Source organism: Myxocyprinus asiaticus, chromosome 41 (genome assembly GCF_019703515.2).
Source record: "Myxocyprinus asiaticus isolate MX2 ecotype Aquarium Trade chromosome 41, UBuf_Myxa_2, whole genome shotgun sequence".
Lineage (NCBI taxonomy): Eukaryota > Metazoa > Chordata > Actinopteri > Cypriniformes > Catostomidae > Myxocyprinus > Myxocyprinus asiaticus.
The window spans coordinates 39,126,792-39,146,860 of NC_059384.1; the positions used below are offsets into that span (position 1 = coordinate 39,126,792).

A 20,069-nucleotide genomic window follows, 5' to 3' on the forward strand; every position below is an offset into this window, starting at 1 on the left:
CATTTTTTATTAAATAACCCTAGGTTGCCTAGCCTTCTATATGACATCTCTTCAAATGCTGCTACCCTGCCCACCTCTGTGGGCCACTCTTGAATGAGGGTGCTCCAGCTGACTTCCATCCCCTAAGAATGACTTGTCTGCCGATCATAACACTGGCTAGGACCCAATTTTTAAAATATATTTATCCCCTAAATTAATGACCACCCCATCGCCTAAAATACAGAGTCTGGGGCAAAATGAAATTTGAGTGCCCAATATGTCACACACACAACTCTGAACCCTCAACCAAAATTCTTGGATCTTAACACAACACCAAAAAACATGGGCTGTGTCCCCATCTTCTGATTGGCATTGCCTGCAGGTGGGTGTGTCTTTAAGACCAAGCCTATATAATCTAGAGTCCAATAGAATCTATGTGAAATCTTAAATTGCATAAGGCACACCCTTGCATCTCTAGATGTAGACTTGATGTTTTTTAGAATCCTAGCCCACACTCCCTCCTCCAATACCAAGTTTAAATCTTTCTCCCATAATCTCTTGAGAGAAGTTGAAGCTCCGTCCCCCCAGACTCTAAATTAGCAGGGAGTAATACACTCATGACCTTTTCCAAAAGCAGTAATCACCACTCCCAGAGTATCTACCGCTTTAGGGGGGTGTATGCTACTCCCAAAAATAGTACAAAGCAGGTGGCGCAGCTGTAAATACCTAAAGAATTGAGACCTGGGAATCCCAAAATGTTGAACCATATTTTCAAAGGATCTCAACAATCCACTCTCATATAGGACACCGAGTGTATTAACCTCCCTCACAATCCACTCTGTACAGCAGAAAGGGGACTTATTAATACATAACTTTGGGTTCAGCCATATGCTCGAAAGCAACAATTAATGTCCGAATTAAACACTCTACACTTTTATCCATACCGCATGCAAACACGAGATAACGGGGTGCAACTTAACTTCTCCAGTTAGTTTGATAGGTTTTGCAATGGCAAAATAGGGGCAATAACTTCCTGTTCACTACAAAACCAGGGAGGGGTTCTCTCAGGTGGAAGCAACCAATGAGCCAAAAGCCTGAGACCAAATGCATAATAATAAAACAAAACCTTGGGTAGGCCTAGCCCACCTTTGTCAATCGGCCTATGCAATTTAATGAAATGTAATCTGGGAGGTTTACCATTCCAAATGAAGGACTTTGCTATGCTATCAAATTGCTTGAAATAAGAGAGGGGGACATCTATAGGGAGAGATTGTAGCAGGTAGTTGAATTTTGGAGTACAATTCATTTTAATAACATTAATCTTCCCAACCATAGATAAATGTAATGAAGCCCACCTGCCCACATTGCTCGAAAACCTTTTTATTAAGGGGTCAAAATTAACTCTAACTAAATCACACAAATTTGCTGGGAATAAAATAACCAAATGCTTAATGCCCTGTATGGGCCACTGGAAGGCACCTGGCTGAAAAGCCGTTACCGGGCAGTAAGCTGTCAGAGCCAAAACTTCGGATTTAGACCAATTAACTCTGTGTCCTGAGAACTTAGAAAAGGAATTAATAATTCTGTGGAGGCAAGGCATAGATCTAGTATGGTCGGAGACGAATAATAAAATATCATCTGCGTAAAGCAAAAGCTTATGCACCATACCTCTCGCCATCACCCCTGGAAAATCCTCCACCTTATTGTGGCTGCTAATAGTTCCAGGGCAAGACAGAACAATAATGGGGAAAGAGGGCAACCCTGCTGGGTGCCCCTATCCAGAGTAAAATAATATGAAATTAATCCATTTGTTTGTACCGCTGCTACCGGGTGTCTATAAAGTAACTTAATCCATTCAATAAAAGTATTCCCGAACCCGTTCATTTCCAAAATCTTAAAAAGATAATCCCATTCTACCATATCAAACACCTTTTCGGCATCAATTGAGATGGCAGCAACCAGACTCTGATCGTTCACCACTGCCTACATGACATTAATGAAATGCCTAATGTTATCAGAAGAGTTACGGCCCCGAAAAAACCCCACCTGATCTATATTTATAAGAGATGTCATAACTTTACTCAATCAGAAATTGTTGACAATATTTTAACGTCTAGCTGGATCAGGGAAATTGGATGGTAAGTCTTACACTCGCTTGGATCTTTGTCCTTTTAAGAATCAGACTGATCTGGGCGTGTGTCATGGTTGGCGGAAGCTTTCCATTCTTTAATGATTCCGGATAAACTTCTAGCAAAAGTGGAGCCAGTTCTGTAGCATAAGATTAAAACAATTCTGCCGCAAAGCTGTCTGGCCCCGGAAACTTGTCTGCAGGCAAGGCCTTAATTACCTTGCCACGCTCCTCCAAGGTTATCTCAGAATCAAGAGCATTTTTTTTGCTCAGCCGGCAGTTTAGGAAGTTCTAATGGTTTCACAAAGTTTCTAATATTCTCATCAGTAGACATAGACGTGGAACTATAGAGATCAAGATAGAATTCTTTAAAAGCATTATTAATATCAGTGGCCGAGGTAAATATTTCACCACCAGCAGATTTCACTGTGGGAATGGTAGAAAAAGACACTCTCTGTTTTATATATCTAGCCAGAAGCTTCACTGCTTTGTACCCTGACTCAAAGTATGACTGTCTTGCCCTGAATAGCCAAAACTCCACCTTCCGTGACAAAATAGTATTATATCTGTATTTCAGTCGGGTCAATTCTCTGAGGCCATTAGATGACATTCTGTGTTTCAGCTCTGCCTCGGCACTTTTAATATTCCCTTCCAATTCCACGAGTTCTTATGCTTTGGATTTTTTGGTGAATGCGGTATACTGTATGATCCGGCCCTTAAGAACCCGCCTCCCAATCCACGCCCACAGAGGATACTGAGGACCAGTTGGTCTCCATATAGACATTGATTTCAGCCTTTAACATTTGTTGGAATTCCGGATTTTGCAAAAGGGATACATTTAAAGCACCAGCTATATGATTTCTTTTTCTTCATATGTGGCAACACCTCTAAACACACCAGGGCGTGGTATGAGACTAAAATGTTTCCAATTGAGTAATCAACAACAGATGAAATGAGGGACTTATTCTAGTGTAAATCTTAGGGACTGATGAAAAAAATGTATAGTTTCTCCCAGATTGGTTCAAAAGTCTCCAAATATCTGTAAGACCAATATTTTTACACATCCTGTGAAGCATCAGTGTTGCTCTAGGGGGTTTGCAAACTTTCGCTTTACTATGAACAAGGACTGAGTCCATCAAAAGATTAAAGTCTCCTCCCAATTATATCATGAGGGGTGCCAGCGGCTTGCAACATCCCTTCAACATCTATAAAAAAGACCTGATCTAAAGAAAACATGCCCACCCCATATCCTCCCAAATTTTTCAGCTTCCTGCGGAGAAAGATGCGTGTCTTGAAGAAACACTATATCATATTTCTTACGCTTAAGAAGAGAAATAACCTTCCTTCTTTTTATGGGGTGCCCCAACCCATTCATATTGTGTGTCAAAAAGAAGATTCCAACCACATTCCAACATTAGTACGACAATCAAAACCCGAACATTCCCCAGAACCAAACAAACAGAAAAAAAAAAACATGTGCGCATTAACCCCGCGCACGACAGCGCCAACTGGCATCCGTCCCTCCAAACTCAAACAGTCCATGCACGTCTACGAGAACTCCCGCAACAACTTTGCTGTCGGATTGCTCGGAGTCCAGTGTTTCTATACAAATTTTGTGACAAAATTACACCGCAAAAGATAATCTGTAAAACAAACTCAACCAGCACAAAAAGAGCATGCAGAATCCCCAAACAGTCAAGCAAATGTTCAGTGAGCCGGTCCACTTGGCCGCAACGTGAGTACAACAGTTGGGCATGTGAATGTTTTACAGTCATCCTTAGCATCTATTCTCAGTTTGGCCGGGAATATCAGTGCAAATGTTTCTTGCATTCCTTAAATCGATCACGTTTCTCTCTTGTTGAATTTGCAAAGTCTGGGAGCAAGAAAATACTGTGGTTCTTCCAAGAATGCCTTCCTTTTCTCCTTGCCTCGCGTAACACAAGATCTTTATTGGATGATCTCAGAAATTTGGCCAGAATTGGCAGAATTAATGTATACAAATACAGTTGAAGTCAGAAATGTACATAGACTTAGGTTGAAGTTATTAAAACTAATTTTTTAACCACTCCACATATTTAATATTAGCAAACTATTGTTTTGGCAAGTTGTATAGGACATCTACTTTGTGCATGACACAAGTAATTTTTCCAACAATTGTTTACAGACAGATTGTTTCACATTTAATTGACTATATCACAATTCCAGTCAGTCAGAAGTTTGCATACACTAAGTTAACTGTGCCTTTAAGCAGCTTGGAAAATTCCAGAAAATGATGTCAAGCCTTTAGACAATTAGCCAATATCTTCTGATAGGAGGCGTACTGAATTGGAGGTGTACTTGAGGATGTATTTTAAGGCCTACCTTCAAACTCAGTGCCTCTTTGCTTGACATCATGGGAAGATCAAAAGAAATCAGCCAAGACCTCAGAAAAAAAAATTGTGGACCTCCACAAGTCTGGTTCATCCTTGGGAGTAATTTTCAAATGCCTGAAGGTACCACATTCATCTGTACAAACAATAGTACACTCTGGATAAAGGTATATACACCATGAGACCATGCAGCCATCATACTGCTCAGGAAGGAGACGCATTCTGTCTCCTAGAGATGAATGTAATTTGGTGCGAAAAGTGCAGATCAATCCCAGAACAACAGCACAGGACCTTGTGAAGATGCTGGAGGATACAGGTAGACAAGTATCTATATCCACAGTAAAACGAGTCCTATATCAACATAACCTGAAAAGCTGCTCAGCAAGGAAGATATATATATAAAAAAAAAAGCCAAATTACAGTTTGCAAGTGCACAAATATCTTACATTTTGGAGAAATGTCCTCTGGTCTAATGAAACAAAAATTTAAATGTTTGGCCATAATGACCATCATTATGTTTGGAGGAAAAAGAGTGGGGTTTGCAAGCCGAAGAACAACATCCCAACCGTGAAGCATCGGGGTGGCAGCATCATGTTGTGGGGGTGCTTTGTTGCAGGAAGGATTGCTGCACTTCACAAATTAGATGGCATCATGAGGAAGGATATGTGGATATATTGAAGCAACATCTCAAGACATCAGCCAGGAAGTTAAAACTCGGTCACAAATGGGTATTCCAAATGGACAATAACCCCAAGCATACATCCAAAGTTGTGGCAAAATGTTGGAGTGGCCTTCACAAAGCCCTGACCTCAACTGAAAAGCATGTACGAGCAAGGAGGCCTACAAACCTGACTCAGTTACACCAGTTCTGTCTGGAGGAATGGGCCAAATTTCCAGCAACTTATTGTAACAAGCTTGTGGAAGGCTACCAAAAATGTTTGACCCAAGTTAAACAATTTAAAGGCAATCCTACCAAATACTAACAAAGTGTATGTAAATGTCTGACCCACAGGGAATGTGATGAAAGAAATAAAAGCTGAAATAAATCATTCTCTCTACTAATATTCTGACATTTCACATTCTTAAATTAAAGTAGTGGTCCTAACTGACCTAAGACAGGGAATGTTTTCTACGATTAAATGTCAGGAATTGTGAAAAACTGAGTTTAAATGTATTTGGCTAAAGTGTATTTAAACTTCTGACTTCATATATATATATATATATATATATATATATATCAGTATATACACCGATCAGCCACAACATTAAAACCACCTGCCTAATATGAGGTAGGTCCCCCTCGTGCCTTGTGGACTCCACAAGACCTCTAAAGGTGTACTCTGGTATCTGGCACCAAGACATTAGCAGCAGATCCTTTAAGTCCTGTAAGTTGCGAGGTGGGGCCTCCATGGAATGGACTTGTTGGTCCAGCACATCCCATAGATTCTCAATTGGATTGAGATCTGGGGAATTTGGACAGGGTTCCCGTGGATCTTTAAGTCTTAAAATGTCTTAAATTCAGTTTTCTGAAGTCATAAAAAGTTTTAAATGTCTTAAATGATTCAACAAAAGTCTTAATTATCATTTAAGGAGGTCTTAAATTTGGGGGTGGAAAGACAGAAATCATGATATGACCTAATGTGATTATCAAACTTTAAAAGAATATGATTTAATTAAATAAATGCCTGCACTGCGTCCTTCAGAGTGAAAACGCGGCACTGTTGTATTTTCTCCAAGCACGCGGGGGCTTGTGAGTGTTTCCAGCTGTTGCAGAGCAGTCTGCAATCATTAAGCCATATTGGTAATTTATGACAAGCAATTACAAATGATCAGCTGTTGATGATGATGATATAGTGTTGAGGAAATATGACAATGTTTACTTTTAATTGTTTATATTGTAATATGTTGTAGATTATTGTAGCAGTGCACATTTTATTTCCCTTATCTGTTTGAATGAGCAGCTAGAAACAGGGAAGCGCTTACAGTGCATCCGGAAAGTATTCACAGCGCTTCACTTGTTCTACATTTTGTTATGTTACAACCTTATTCCAAAATGGATTAAATTCATTATTTTCCTCAAAATTCTACAAACAATACCCCATAATGACAACGTGAAAGAAGTTTGTTTTGAAATCTTTGCAAATTTATTAAAAATAAAAAATGACAAAAAATCACATGTACACAAGTATTCACAGCCTTTGCCATGACACTCAAAATTGAGCTCATGTGCATCCTGTTTCCACTGATCATCCTTGAGATGTTTCTACAACTTGATTCGAGTCCACCTGTGGTAAATTCAGTTGATTGGACATGACTTGGAAAGGCACACACCTGTCTATATAAGGTCTCACAGTTAACAGTGCATGTCAGAGCACAAACCAAGCCATGAAGGCCAAGGAATTGTCTGTAGACCTCCGAGACAGGATTGTATCGAGGCACAGATCTGGGGAAGGGTACAGAAAAATTTCTGCAGCATTGAAGGTCCCAATGAGCACAGTGGCCTCCATCATCTGTAAATGGAAAAAGTTTGGAACCACCAGGACTCTTCCTAGAGCTGGCCGCCTGGCCAAACTGAGCGATCGGGGGAGAAGGGCCTTAGTCAGGGAGGTGACCAAGAACCCGATGGTCACTCAGACAGAGCTCCAGCATTTCTCTGTGGAGAGAGGAGAACCTTCCAGAAGAACAACCATCTCTGCAGCACTCCACCAATCAGGCCTATATGGTAGAGTGGCCAGACGGAAGCCACTCCTCAGTAAAAGGCACATGACAGCCCACCTGGAGTTTTTCAAAAGGTACCTGAAGGACTCTCAGACCATAAGAAACAAAGATTGAACTCTTTGGGCTGAATGGCAAGCGTCATGTCTGGAGGAAACCAGGCACCGCTCATCACCTGGCCAATACCATCCCTACAGTGAAGCATGGTGGTGGCAGCATCATGCTGTGGGGATGTTTTTCAGCGGCAGGAACTGGGAGACTAGTCAGGATTGAGGGAAAGATGAATGCAGCAATGTACAGAGACATCCTTGATGAAAACCTGCTCGAGAGCGCTCTGGACCTCAGACTGGGGTGAAAGTTCATCTTCCAACAAGACAACAACCCTAAGCACACAGCCAAGATAACAAAGGAGTGGCTCTGGGACAACTCTGTGAATGTCCTTGAGTGGCCCAGCCAGAGCCCAGACTTGAACCCGATTGAACATCTCTGGAGAGATCTGAAAATGGCTGTGCACCGACGCTCCCCATCCAACCTGATGGAGCTTGAGAGGTCCTGCAAAGAAGAATGGCAGAAACTGCCCAAAAATAGGTGTGCCAAGCTTGTAGCATCATACTCAAAAAGACTTGAGGCTGTAATTGGTGCCAAAGGTGCTTCAACAAAGTATTGAGCAAAGGCTGTGAATACTTATGTACATGTGATTTTTTTTTTTTTTTTTCCTTATTTTTCTTCTTTTTAATAAATTTGCAAAGATTTCAAACAAACTTCTTTCACGTTGACATTATGGGGTATTGTTTGTAGAATTTTGAGGAAAATAATGAATTTAATCCATTTTGGAATAAGGCTGTAACATAACAAAATGTGGAAAAAGTGAAGCGCTGTGAATACTTTCCGGATGCACTGTATATTTGAAAAGAGTCCCCGGTGTCAAAAAGTTCTGCACTATGAATCCATTTTTTTTCCCACTGGTTATTAGTATTTTGGTTGCACCATGAACTTTGCAATTTTATTAATTTGGGATTCTTGTAGCCTCTGTCTGGCTCTCCACATTACAGGATGGAAATTCTAAGAACATTTAATGTAGGCTACCAATTTTAAAAACTATTGGCAGATTATTTGCCTTTCAACACATCATCGTATCAGTAACATCCAATATTGGTTGACCTCTAAATTGTATTTATTTATATAATGGTACATAAACTAATTTTAAGGCGCATTATCCCGCTGAAAGAGGCCACTGCCATCAGGGAATACCGTTGCCATGAAGGGGTGTACGTGTTCTGCAACAATCTTTATGTAGGTGGTACATGTCAAAGTAAGATCCACAAGCACCCAAGTTTTCCCAGCAGAACATTGCCCAGAGCATCACACTGCCTCCGCTGGCCTGCCTTCTTCCCATGGTGCATCCTGCTGCTATCTCTTCCCCAGGTAAACGACGCACACACACCCGGCTGTCCACTTGATCTAAAAGAAAACATGATTCATCAGACCAGGCCACTTTCTTCCATTGCTCCATGGTCCAGTTCTGATGCTCACATACCCATTGTAGGCGCTTTTGGTGGTGGACAGGGATCAGCATGGGCACTCTGACCGGTCTGTGTCTACGCAGCCCCATACGCATCAAGCTGCAATTCACTGTGTGTTCTGACACCTTTCTATCATGGCCAGCATTACGTTTTTCAGCAATTTGTGCTACAGTAGTTCTTCTGTGGGATCGGGCCAGATGGGCTAGCCGGGCTAGCCTTCACTCCCCACGCGCATCAGTGAGCCTTGGGCACCCATGACTCTGTTGCCGGTTCACTGATTGTCTTTCCTTGGACCACTTTTGGTTTGTGCTCAGATCCTTATTCTTGCCCATTTTTCCTGCTTGAACACATGGAATTCAAGAACTGACAGTTTACTTGCTGCCTTGACAGGTGCCATTGTATTGAGATAATAAATGTTATTCACTTCACCTACCAGTGATTTTAATGCTGTGGCTGATCAGTGTGTGTATACATATCAGTTATCAGTATTGTCCACAATGAGATGTGAATCATTGGTTATTGGTATCGACCCAGAAATTCCATATCGGAGCATCCCTAATTCAAATCCACATCACACGCAGAACCAACACCACAGACAGACGCTGTACTGATCATGCCACTTCTCTGCTAAAAACACAGTGGTATTGCCTGGTTCCACATAACCTGAAGTGCAAATAAGCTTGCTGTGTGGGTGATGCTATTTACACTTTCTGCAAATAGTCACTCCATAAAAATAAATACACATAATTAATGGTATATTCATAAGCTAAGCATGGCTCCTCATGAGATTCTTCTTGGTACACGTAAATCGTATCCTTGCATGAAGGTCCATGAAGGGAGCGGGTCTGTCAATTGTCAACAGAACGAGATGACCAACCAGTTCCTTGGACACAAAGCATGTGTTAAGGCGGATTGACCTGGACGCGGAGCCATCTCATTCTCCACCGCCCTGCCAGCCCCTTACCTGATTCAAAGCCTTCTCTGTGCTACCCGATCTTCACTGAGCCCCTCTGATCACCGTTATTACACACTCCCTTTAGACATTTTATATCCACGTTTAAAATACTTTGTTAAAGTTTATTAAAATAAAGTGTATGTCTTCGATGACATTAAATATGAAATGAAATATTGATAAAATAGTGGGATCGTAAAACCGAGTGGAACAAGGACACCCGCAACTAAAGCAAACTTCAAAAACTCTACTCTTCACACACCACTTCTTTGACTCAATACAGTTGGTTATGCCATCCTGGAAGAGAATGACTTTTTCGTCAGCATAACACAAATTAAGATTTTTAGAAGAATGGGTGCCAAAATTTTGAAGCTCCAAAAATTACATAAATCAGCATAGACGTAATCCATATGACTCCAGTGGTTAAATCCATGTCTTCAGAAGTGATATGATAGGTGTGGGTGAGAAACTGATCAATATTTAAGGCAATTTTTACTATAAATTCTCCTCCCTGCTCAGTCAACCTCCACTTTCACATTCTTCTTCTTGTGTTTTTGGTGATTCATATTCTTCATGCATACACCCCCTACTGGGTAGGGAAAATAATTTCTAGCCAAATCTTTACTTAAATATTGATCTGCTTCTCACCCACACCTATCATATCACTTCTGAAGTCATGGATTTAACCATTGGAGTCATATGGATTACTTATATGCTGCCTTTATGTGATTTTTGGAGTGTCGGAATTTTGGCACCCATTCACTTGCATTGTGAGGACCTACAGAGCTGAGATATTCTTATTCAATTTGGTAGGGTTTCCAGTCAAAAATGACCGCAAGCAGCCAAGGTGTTGACCTTTAAATATCCTAGGATGGTTAAATAAATACAGTGATTAAAGCAAAAATGCAGATATGAATTGGTTAATAGGGTTTTAAAATTATGTGCAAAATTAAAAATAAAATGACTTGTTTAATTTTAATTTTCACAGTTACAATGCATAACCTCTCATGGATAACTAAAATGCAATTGATGATTTGACATTTAATTTTCACTACAATCTTGAGGCAAGACTGCCTTTTAGTTTTAGTTTTGTTTATTTTATATAATCTTTTAATTTTCAATTTCAGTTTTCATTTTCAAAGTCAACATGTATGTTCTAAGTTAATGAGTGGGTGGTGTTCAAGTGAGGATACTTTAATACAGTTGTTCTGACACTAGGGGGCACAGAGAGGTTGCAAGGGAGATATATGTTTGTATTAGGGTTGTTATTAATTAACCAAGCGTCAATTATTTTTCATTTATTAATTTAATCGATCAATAATAATTAAATAAAATAAATGTCACAACAATAAAACAACAGTTTCTCAATCCTTTCCTGGAGTACCCCTTACACTACACATTTTGGAGGTCTCCCTTTTCTGACATACTCAATTCAGATCATAGAGCATTCTGCTAATTAGCTAATCAGTAGAATCAGATGTGTTATATAAAGGAGACATCCAAAATGTGTTATACTGTCTTCCATTCAACTCAACTCAGCGCAATGGAATGCCCCTTGAAGTCGGACTTCCAACTTGGAAACTCATGCAGGTGTGTGTTAATAATAAACATTCACTTTTATTAAATAAACCCATTTAAAAAACATTTACAGAGATAGGTGTTCAAAATACAGTAAATTATACTGTCTTTTGATAATCGCACACCTTGACAACAAATGCCAGTATTGCAGCATCGTTTATCAATTTGGTTGCTAGGAGAAATCTCTGGTGACAATTGTACACATGCTAAGATCCCATGCATGTCATCTGAGCATCGGGCAATGGAATGCCTTTGTCACAGTTTGGAGATATCAAGTCGAAATTTCCCACGTCTGACTTTAAATGGAATGCAGCATTAGTGATACTCATATAAAAGATTAAGAAATACTGGTCTACAGCATTTACCTGAGGATCTTTTTTCAATGAAAGGAGCACAGCATATATTCGGAAGGTGATAGGACGTGGGGGGTGCCAACTTCCCTTTAGCCCCTAAGCACTTCATGTATACTCAGAGATTATCTCAATATCTACGCATAAACTCTCACTGTGTTTGGGCTTTTATTGGATAGCATCTGATTTTTTTTTTTTTTTTTGCATAATAAAGGATGTACTCTATAATGTATAATGTTTTAAAACGCTGTGTCAGGAAAGAAATTCTGTTCCATCCTGTGGAGCTCCGTCAACCATCCTGTTTGAACATCATGCATACGGGTTATGAATATGATAAATTATATGCTAAAATGCTTTAAATTATTATTTTTTTCACATCTATCTACACTCCATACCCCATAATGACAAAGCAAAAAAAAAAAAAAAAAAAATGATTTTTGATAACTTTGCAAATTTATTAAAAAGAAAAAACTGAAATATCACATTGACATAAGTATTCAGACCCTTAACTCAGTACTTAGTTGAAGCACCTTTGGCAGCAATTACAGCCTCATGTCTTTTTGGGTATGATGCAACAACCCACCCACCACAAACTCATTGAAAAGACAACTTTGCCTGACGTCTCAACAACGTTGATATTTGTTTGAAAATTGAAAGGTGAAAAGCCGTCTTTTTCAGGTCGTTGAAAAGACTATAAAAAACCGTCCCTCTACATCTAAATTTGGTTGCAAAGTTAGTTGAAAAGACATCTTTTTCAGGCTGTTTCAACAACTTGAATTCAGTCTAATTTCAACCATGAATTCATGATTATATATTATATTCATTATATTATTATATCATCATATTATATTCATAATTACTCTCAAAATAAGACAATTGATAAAGTACCAATAAAACATTTATTGACACATGTCAGATACATTCTACAGCAGGGGCGGACTGGGAAGAAATTTCGTCCCGGAAATTTATATAGAAACTGCCCCAAAAGTTGTTGAGCGGGGGTTGGGGGGGGGTTGCTGTCCTTTTCTGCATATCACAGTACCGTTTTGTGGCACGTTCTGCATAACGCAGCGGCCCTATTTCGCGGCCAGGCCACTGGGAAAAGTCCCGGTTCTCCAAATGACCAGTCCATGCCTGTCCGACAGACCATCCGGGGGCATGTACACTATATTGCCAAAAGTATTCGCTCATCTGCCTTTTGACACATATGAACTTAAGTGACATCCCATTCTTAATCCATAGGGTTTAATATGACGTTGGCCCACCCTTTGCAGCTATAACAGCTTCAACTTTTCTAGGAAGGCTTTCCACAAGGTTTAGGAGTGTGTTTATGGGAATTTTTGACCATTCTTCCAGAAGCGCATTTGTGAGGTCAGACACTGATGTTGGACGAGAAGGCCTGGCTCGCAGTCTTTGCTCTAATTCATCCTAAAGGTGCTCTATCGGGTTGAGGTCAGGACTCTGTGCAGGCCAGTCAAGTTCTTCCACACCAGACTCGCTCATCCATGTCTTTATGGACCTTGCTTTGTGCACTAGTGCGCAGTCATGTTGGAACAGGAAGGGGCCATCCCCAAACTGTTCCCACAAAGTTGGGAGCATGGAATTGTCCAAAATCTCTTGGTATGCTGAAGCATTCAGAGTTCCTTTCACTGGAACTAAGGGGCCAAGCCCAGCTCCTGAAAAACAACCCCACACCATAATCCCCCCTCCACCAAATTTCACAGTTGGCACAATGCAGTCAGACAAGTACCGTTCTCCTGGCAACCGCCAAACCCAGACTCGTCCATCAGATTGCCAGATGGAGAAGCGTGATTCGTCACTCTAGAGAACGCGTCTCCACTGCTCTAGAGTCCAGTGGTGGCATGCTTTACACCACTGCATCCGACGCTTTGCATTGCACTTGGTGATGTATGGCTTGGATGCAGCTGCTCGGCCATGGAAACCCATTCCATGAAGCTCTCTACGCACTGTTCTTGAGCTAATCTGAAGGCCACATGAACTTTGGAGGTCTGTAGCAATTGACTCTGCAGAAAGTTGGCGACCTCTGTGCACCATGCGCCTCAGCATCCACTGACCCCGCTCTGTCATTTTACGTGGCCTACCTCTTCATGGCTGAGTTGCTGTCATTCCCAATCGCTTCCCCTTTGTTATAATACCACTGACAGTTGACTGTGGAATATTTAGTAGCAAGGAAATTTCACGACTGGACTTGTTGCACAGGTGGCATCCTATCACAGTACCGCGCTGGAATTCACTGAGCTCCTGAGAGCGGCCCATTCTTTCACAAATGTTTGTAGAAGCAGTCTGCATGCCTAGGTGCTTCATTTTATACACCTGTGGCCATGGAAGTGATTGGAACACCTGAATTCAATTATTTGGATGGGTGAGCGTATACTTTTGGCAATATTGTGTATGTACAATAAAAAAAAAATAAAAAAAACACTTCAAAATATTCTCTGAGCATGTATTGGGTAGTAACAGCTAGGAGATGAACCCAAAGGCGATTGAAAACGAGAAGTGGAGCGTCTTCTATCACTGTGATCGGTGACTGGAAGAGTTGGAGCACTCCCTTATAGAGCTGGACTGGTCTATATCACCAAGGAAAATGCTTAGATTGATTATGTTCTTAACTAAGATTAAAGTGCAGTACAGTTATGTGTATTGATTGCTGTTATTGTGTTGTAATTAATCACAGTCATCATTGTTGTTTTACAACCCCCAATTTCAATCTGAGCTAAAGTCAGTCTGGCATATGTAGGTGCATGTCCTTTCAGATGCAATGGCGTCTGCATGGGTATGCACACACTAGGCAGCACTACTTATGGGGGAATAAGTGTACACCGATCAGACACAACATTAAAACCACCTGCCTAATATTGTGTAGTTCCCCCTCGTGCCGCCAAAACAGCACCAACCCGCATCTCAGAATAGCATTCTGAGATGATGTTCTTCTCAACACAGTTGTACAGAACATTTGGTCACAAAAAAATGAAACCAATTTCGATGACATTTCCAGGTTTATCATGACTGTAGGAACCCTGTATTGGGGCACTTGTTTTCTGCCTCTAAAACCACTGTAAATGTCCTTTTTGAAAACGGGAAACTCACAGCATATTCAGGCACTACTTGAAATTGTCTCTCCCCAAAAAAGTGGTCCCAACAGTGTTTTCTAACAAGCTGATTATCTTACCATGTCTGGAAGATGAACTTCCAGGGGATGAACCCAAGGGTGATTGAAAACGAGAAGTGGAGTGTCTTCTGTCTAGCTGGAGTGCTCCCTTATAGAGCTGGACTGCCCTGTAACACCAACATGACACTTATGCTTGTTTGTGTTTATCAGCACGGCTGTGATTATCTTCGACATCTATGACCGATTCACAGCCATGCTGATATTCAGTATAACAGCACTCCCTCTTGTGGGATATTGCTTAAGTAACCTCCACGACTTATCCCATCAGAATAGTGCAATAGTGTAATGACTGTTACACAAAATATCTTACCATGTCTACCAGGAATTTCGCATTCAGAGTCCTCTGAGGATGAATCTGGCAGCCATCTACCCAAGGCCAACTGGTCATTATGATCCGTGGATGATTCTGCAATCAAATTTCAAATACAATGTATGAAACTTACCTCTGACACCAATCAGATGACTTCATTTGTATTTAAGCTTTGCACTAGACAAACCTGGTAGGCAGAAATATAGGAAGCTTCTAAAATGTAATCAGTCGGTGAAGGGGTTACTAATTATTAAAACTTTAACTTGCATAGTGTAGTTATCCTGGCAAATAGAGAACTTATATATGCAATGTGATTATTTACACTACAATATGTAATGATCTGTCATTCATACCAACAATACTGCTCTATTTCTGCTGAACAACTTTTAACTTTAGAGGCTGAAATACACCGCACCAGGGACTGTTATTTGAAATGTTTGCGCTTCACTGCTTCCAGCTGCTCATTCAAACAGATAAGGGAAATAAAACGTGTACCACAATGATCTACAACATATTACAATATAAACAATTAAATGTAAACATTGTTATATTTCATCAACACTATCATCATCATCATCAAGAGTTGATCATTAATAATCACTTGTCATATTTTAACTACAATGTGCTAGCTAGGATAACATGGCACTATAGTAGCTACTAATGGAAACCTAGCTTCTTCAGCTTACCTTGCAACTGATTAGCTCGACTAAACTTCAGTCAGATACGCATTTCTGTATTATCCAAATATATTATAGTTACATATTACTTACCAAGTTCAACATGTGTCTGTGTCCGTCACTCTCGGTTTCATAACGTACGTTAGAGAGTGAGAGTCTTCTGCCTTTTTTCACTACCCCCCCCCTTCTCCTCCATGCCCACCTGCAACTATTTTGAATTTTGAGTGACCAATCAGTCAAAACAAGCCACTCTGCCATTCTGTACTGCTATCACCCGAAATTTATATTGGTGGGAAGCTTTGCACACCTGGATTTGGGGATTTTCTGCCATTCTCCTCTGCAGATCCTCTCAAGCTCTGTCAGGTTGGATGGGGACCGTCAGTGGACAGCCATTTTCAGGTCTCTCCAGAGATGTTCGATTGGGTTCAATCCGGGCTCTGGCTGGGCCACTAAAGGACATTCACAGAGTTGTGCCTAAGCCACACTTGCGTTATCTTGGCTATGTGCTAAGGGTCATTGTCCTGTTGGAAGGTGAACCTTTGGCCCAGTCTGAGGTCCTGAGTGCTCTCGACCAGGTTTTCATTAAGGATATCACTGTATTTTGCTGTGTTCAACTTTCCTTCAATCCTGACCAGTCCCCCAGTCCCTGCAGCTGAAAAACACCCCCACAGCATGATGCTACCGCCACCATGCTTCACCGTTGGGATGATATTGCACAGGTGATGAGCGGTTCCTAGTTTCCTTCAGACATGATGCTTGGAATTGAGGCCAAATAGTTCATCAGACCAGAGAATCTAGTTTCTCAAAGTCTGAGAGTCCTTTAGGTGCTTTTTTTTGCAAATTCCAAGTGGGCTTCCATGTGTCTTGCACTGAGGAGAGGCTTCCATCTGGCCACTCTGCCATAAAGCCCAGATCGGTGGAGTGTTGCAGTGATGGTTGTCCTCCTACAAGTTTCTCCCATCTCCACACATGATCTCTGGAGCTCAACCAGGGTAACCATTGGGTTCTTGGTCACCTCTCTTACCAAGACCCTTCTGCCCCTATTGCTCAGTTTGGCCAGGTGGCCAGTTCTAGGAAGAGTCCTGGTTGTTCCAAACTTCTTCCATTTAAGAATTATGGAGGTCAGTGTGCTCTTGAGAACCTTCAGTGCAGCCACATTTTTTTTTTGTATCCTTTCCCAGATCTGTGCCATCAATCCTGCAGGCAGTTCCTTTGACCTCATGGATTGGTTTTTGCTCTGATATGCATTTTCAGCTGTGAGACTTTATATAGACAGGTGTGTGCCTTTCCAAATTATGTCCAGTCAATTGAATTTGAAGTAGAGAGAATTGTTGCACTCAAATAGGACTTGTATATCTTCAGGTGCATGGAGCAAAAAAAATATATCCAAAATCCACAACAGATGCTGTCTGTACACTAAATGAAGAGCAGACCAATAAGGTCTATCAAAAATATTTTTAAATTAGACTTACATAGTGAAAAAGTGCTTAATACATAGCTTTTTTCAGTGCTCAATTGAATTTGCCACAGGTGGACTCCAAACAAAGTGTAGAAACATCTCAAAGGTGATCCAGAGAAATGGGATGCACCTGAGCTAAATTTCAAGTGTCATAGCAAAGGGGCTGAATACTTATGTCAGTGTGATATTTCAGTTTTTAAATTTTTTATAAATTTGCAAAGTTATCAAAAATCTGTTTTTTGCTTTGTAATTATGGGGTATGGAGTGTAGATTGATGTGAAACTTTTTTTATCAGAAGGCTGCAAAATAACAAAATGTGAAAAAATGAAAGAGTCTGAATACTTTCTGAATGCACTGTGTATATATATGAAAGTCTGGTAATTGATTTTACATTTATTTACACGATTATATTATGTCATTTTAATCAACACTTGTAATCTGCATGACTCAAGCGTTGTCCTTTTTTTGATGACATTGCTGGTAATTTCAAATAAACAAATGTTGTCAAGTGAAGTGAGCTTCAACAAACTTCTCTTGCTCAGTGTATAGGGAGCAGCAAACACTGCGCAAAGACCCTGCAAATTGGAACATGGGTCATGTACAGTAAGTTATCACTTAAGAAGTAAACTTCTGGGTACGTCAGATGACGAAACTCATTTGCCTCAGTGAATTAATTGCTGTTCAATTACACAAGTTTTGTCACGGAGGAGCCATGCAATTAAAAAAAAAAAAAAAAAATTTTTTGTACTGACATCCCCCTGATAAATAATTACTGTCCAAATAGAGCAATAGTTGAACAAACAAATAAATAAATAAATCCACACATAATTGATGTGTTGTGTAGAGGAAAAAAAAAAAATGTAATAGTTTGTGTCATTGTATGTGTTTCAGACCAGCTGTGCGATCTCTCCCGAGCAGACAGATGTTTGAACATGTCTTGATGAGGCACAGTGTGCTGTTTGTGTATGTTGGGGGGGAGTCTCCTCTTAAGGTGAGCTGCTAAATTCATCTCTCAAATCTCCACACACACTAAAATCAGCAATTAGCTTTGTAAACTGTGTGTTTGAGGGTCTGCCAGGGTTGTGTAACATTTAGAACTAAATTGAGTGACTTCAAAAGTCCAATTCAATTCCTGAATTTGAATTTAAATGGATTTAATATAGCAAAGAGGATGCAGAATTGCAATTCAATTTTAAATTGTATTCTATTTCACCTCTACTTTCTTATAGGGCTGCAACTAACGATTGTTTTGATAATTGATTAATCTAACGATTATTAGAACAATCATTCGACTATTTCAGTGATTATTGCAATGATTAATCATTAGCTCTTAACCGATCATTCAGCTTGTGCCCCGACTTAAAAGGTTGTATTAAACATGCTTACTAACAATAAAGAGGACAAAGTCATCTTTTAAAAATACTTCTAAATGACATTCACTGAATTAAAGGGGAAAAAAAATTACTTTTTATTAAGTTTAATTCAGTAAAGAAATTCATTGCAAAAAATCCTATTGTTATCAAGTGTTTTTGTCTTGTTTTCCATTTAAAATTGTCTAAAAATCCTCAATATATTTAAGAGAATGTACCTTAAATATAAGTGTATTTTGTATATAAGTGTATTTTTTCACTTTGTTATACTTCTGCGAGTGCAGAAAAGACCAAATATACTTATATTCAAGATATATTGTCTAAAAGCAAGTCTAAATATATGTTGCTTCTGAGGTGAATTCATCTTTTTTTCAAAGGGTTTTTAGATATTTTAAAATATTTGTAATTTTAATATTATATTCAACATTCTCAGATAACAATTTTTCTTCTGCAGTATAGCTGCTAAAGAAAATGTATGTTGTTTTAAAAGAGTTTTAGGAAACAAACCAAAAACATATTTTGTTGCAGTGTATAATGGGGTGAAGACTACCCTCTCTCACCTTTTTGTTCACATCAATCCATCTTAAACTCACAAAAAGCAAACTCTCTCTTATTAATAAAGTTGCGTATTGCCAATTTTCTTCACGATAAGAAATGCACAGTGACACATATATTATGATTCAAAAAGTCGTGAGCCAGCACGTTATAATCTAGTTGCATTAAACGTGCGCGTTCGAGGGATGAGCGTCCCCGCGACAGAGAGTGAATCAGCCGGATGAAGTTTATCAATCCCCTAGATCGGGACATTCGTGGAACTCATAGAAGAGGTGCTGACTGCACAGAGAAATGCCAGTTTCTGAGTTTGTAGTTATTTACATGGTCTGCTTCCATATTATTTGAACTTTAATAAAGCTATAAATACGACTGCATTTAAGATGTAACACCGGGGTGTTTCCTTTAAAGAGCTCCGGCTCCGCTTATTCCACAACGAGAGTGCTTCTGTATTTACTTTTGTATTTTTGCATTATAATTCCCTCATAATTTGCGTTCTACATCACCTGAAGCTGTTTGGAAAGTTTAGAGTGCATCTGGACTGTGAGTTGTGTAATTCTTCCTCTCCTCAGTCAGGCATGAACTGCAGTGCTTTTCTCTCATGTCATCATTTAACAGTTTAATATGATCTCATGTTATGTTAAATAAGATCAAACAACTATTCAACAACGAAAATTTTTGTCAACCATTTTTTTTTTTTGTGTCGACGTTGTCGATAATCGTTTCAGCCCTACTTTCATAAAATTCATAAACTGCTGAATGTGTTATTTGTAACTGCAAAAAGAATGTCCTTCAAGACAAACTTTGAGTGTTGGCTTGACAAAGCCTCAATTGAAAGTATAAAAAAGTTAAAAAGTTTGAATGTTAAATAGGTCTTTTGGACAGATGGATATATGGATGCCAAAAGTATGTGGTAC

General features: G+C 39.7%; 1 protein-coding gene across 1 annotated transcript in view; it reads left to right on the plus strand.

Moving 5' to 3' along the window:
* tmx3b (thioredoxin related transmembrane protein 3b) overlaps window positions 1–20,069 on the plus strand; it is a 209,146-nt gene that overhangs the window by 99,045 nt on the left and 90,032 nt on the right. The window contains exon 7 of the mRNA XM_051683054.1: window positions 18,122–18,221. Coding sequence (XP_051539014.1) covers window positions 18,122–18,221 — 100 coding nt within the window. The remainder of the gene's footprint in view (window positions 1–18,121; window positions 18,222–20,069) is intronic.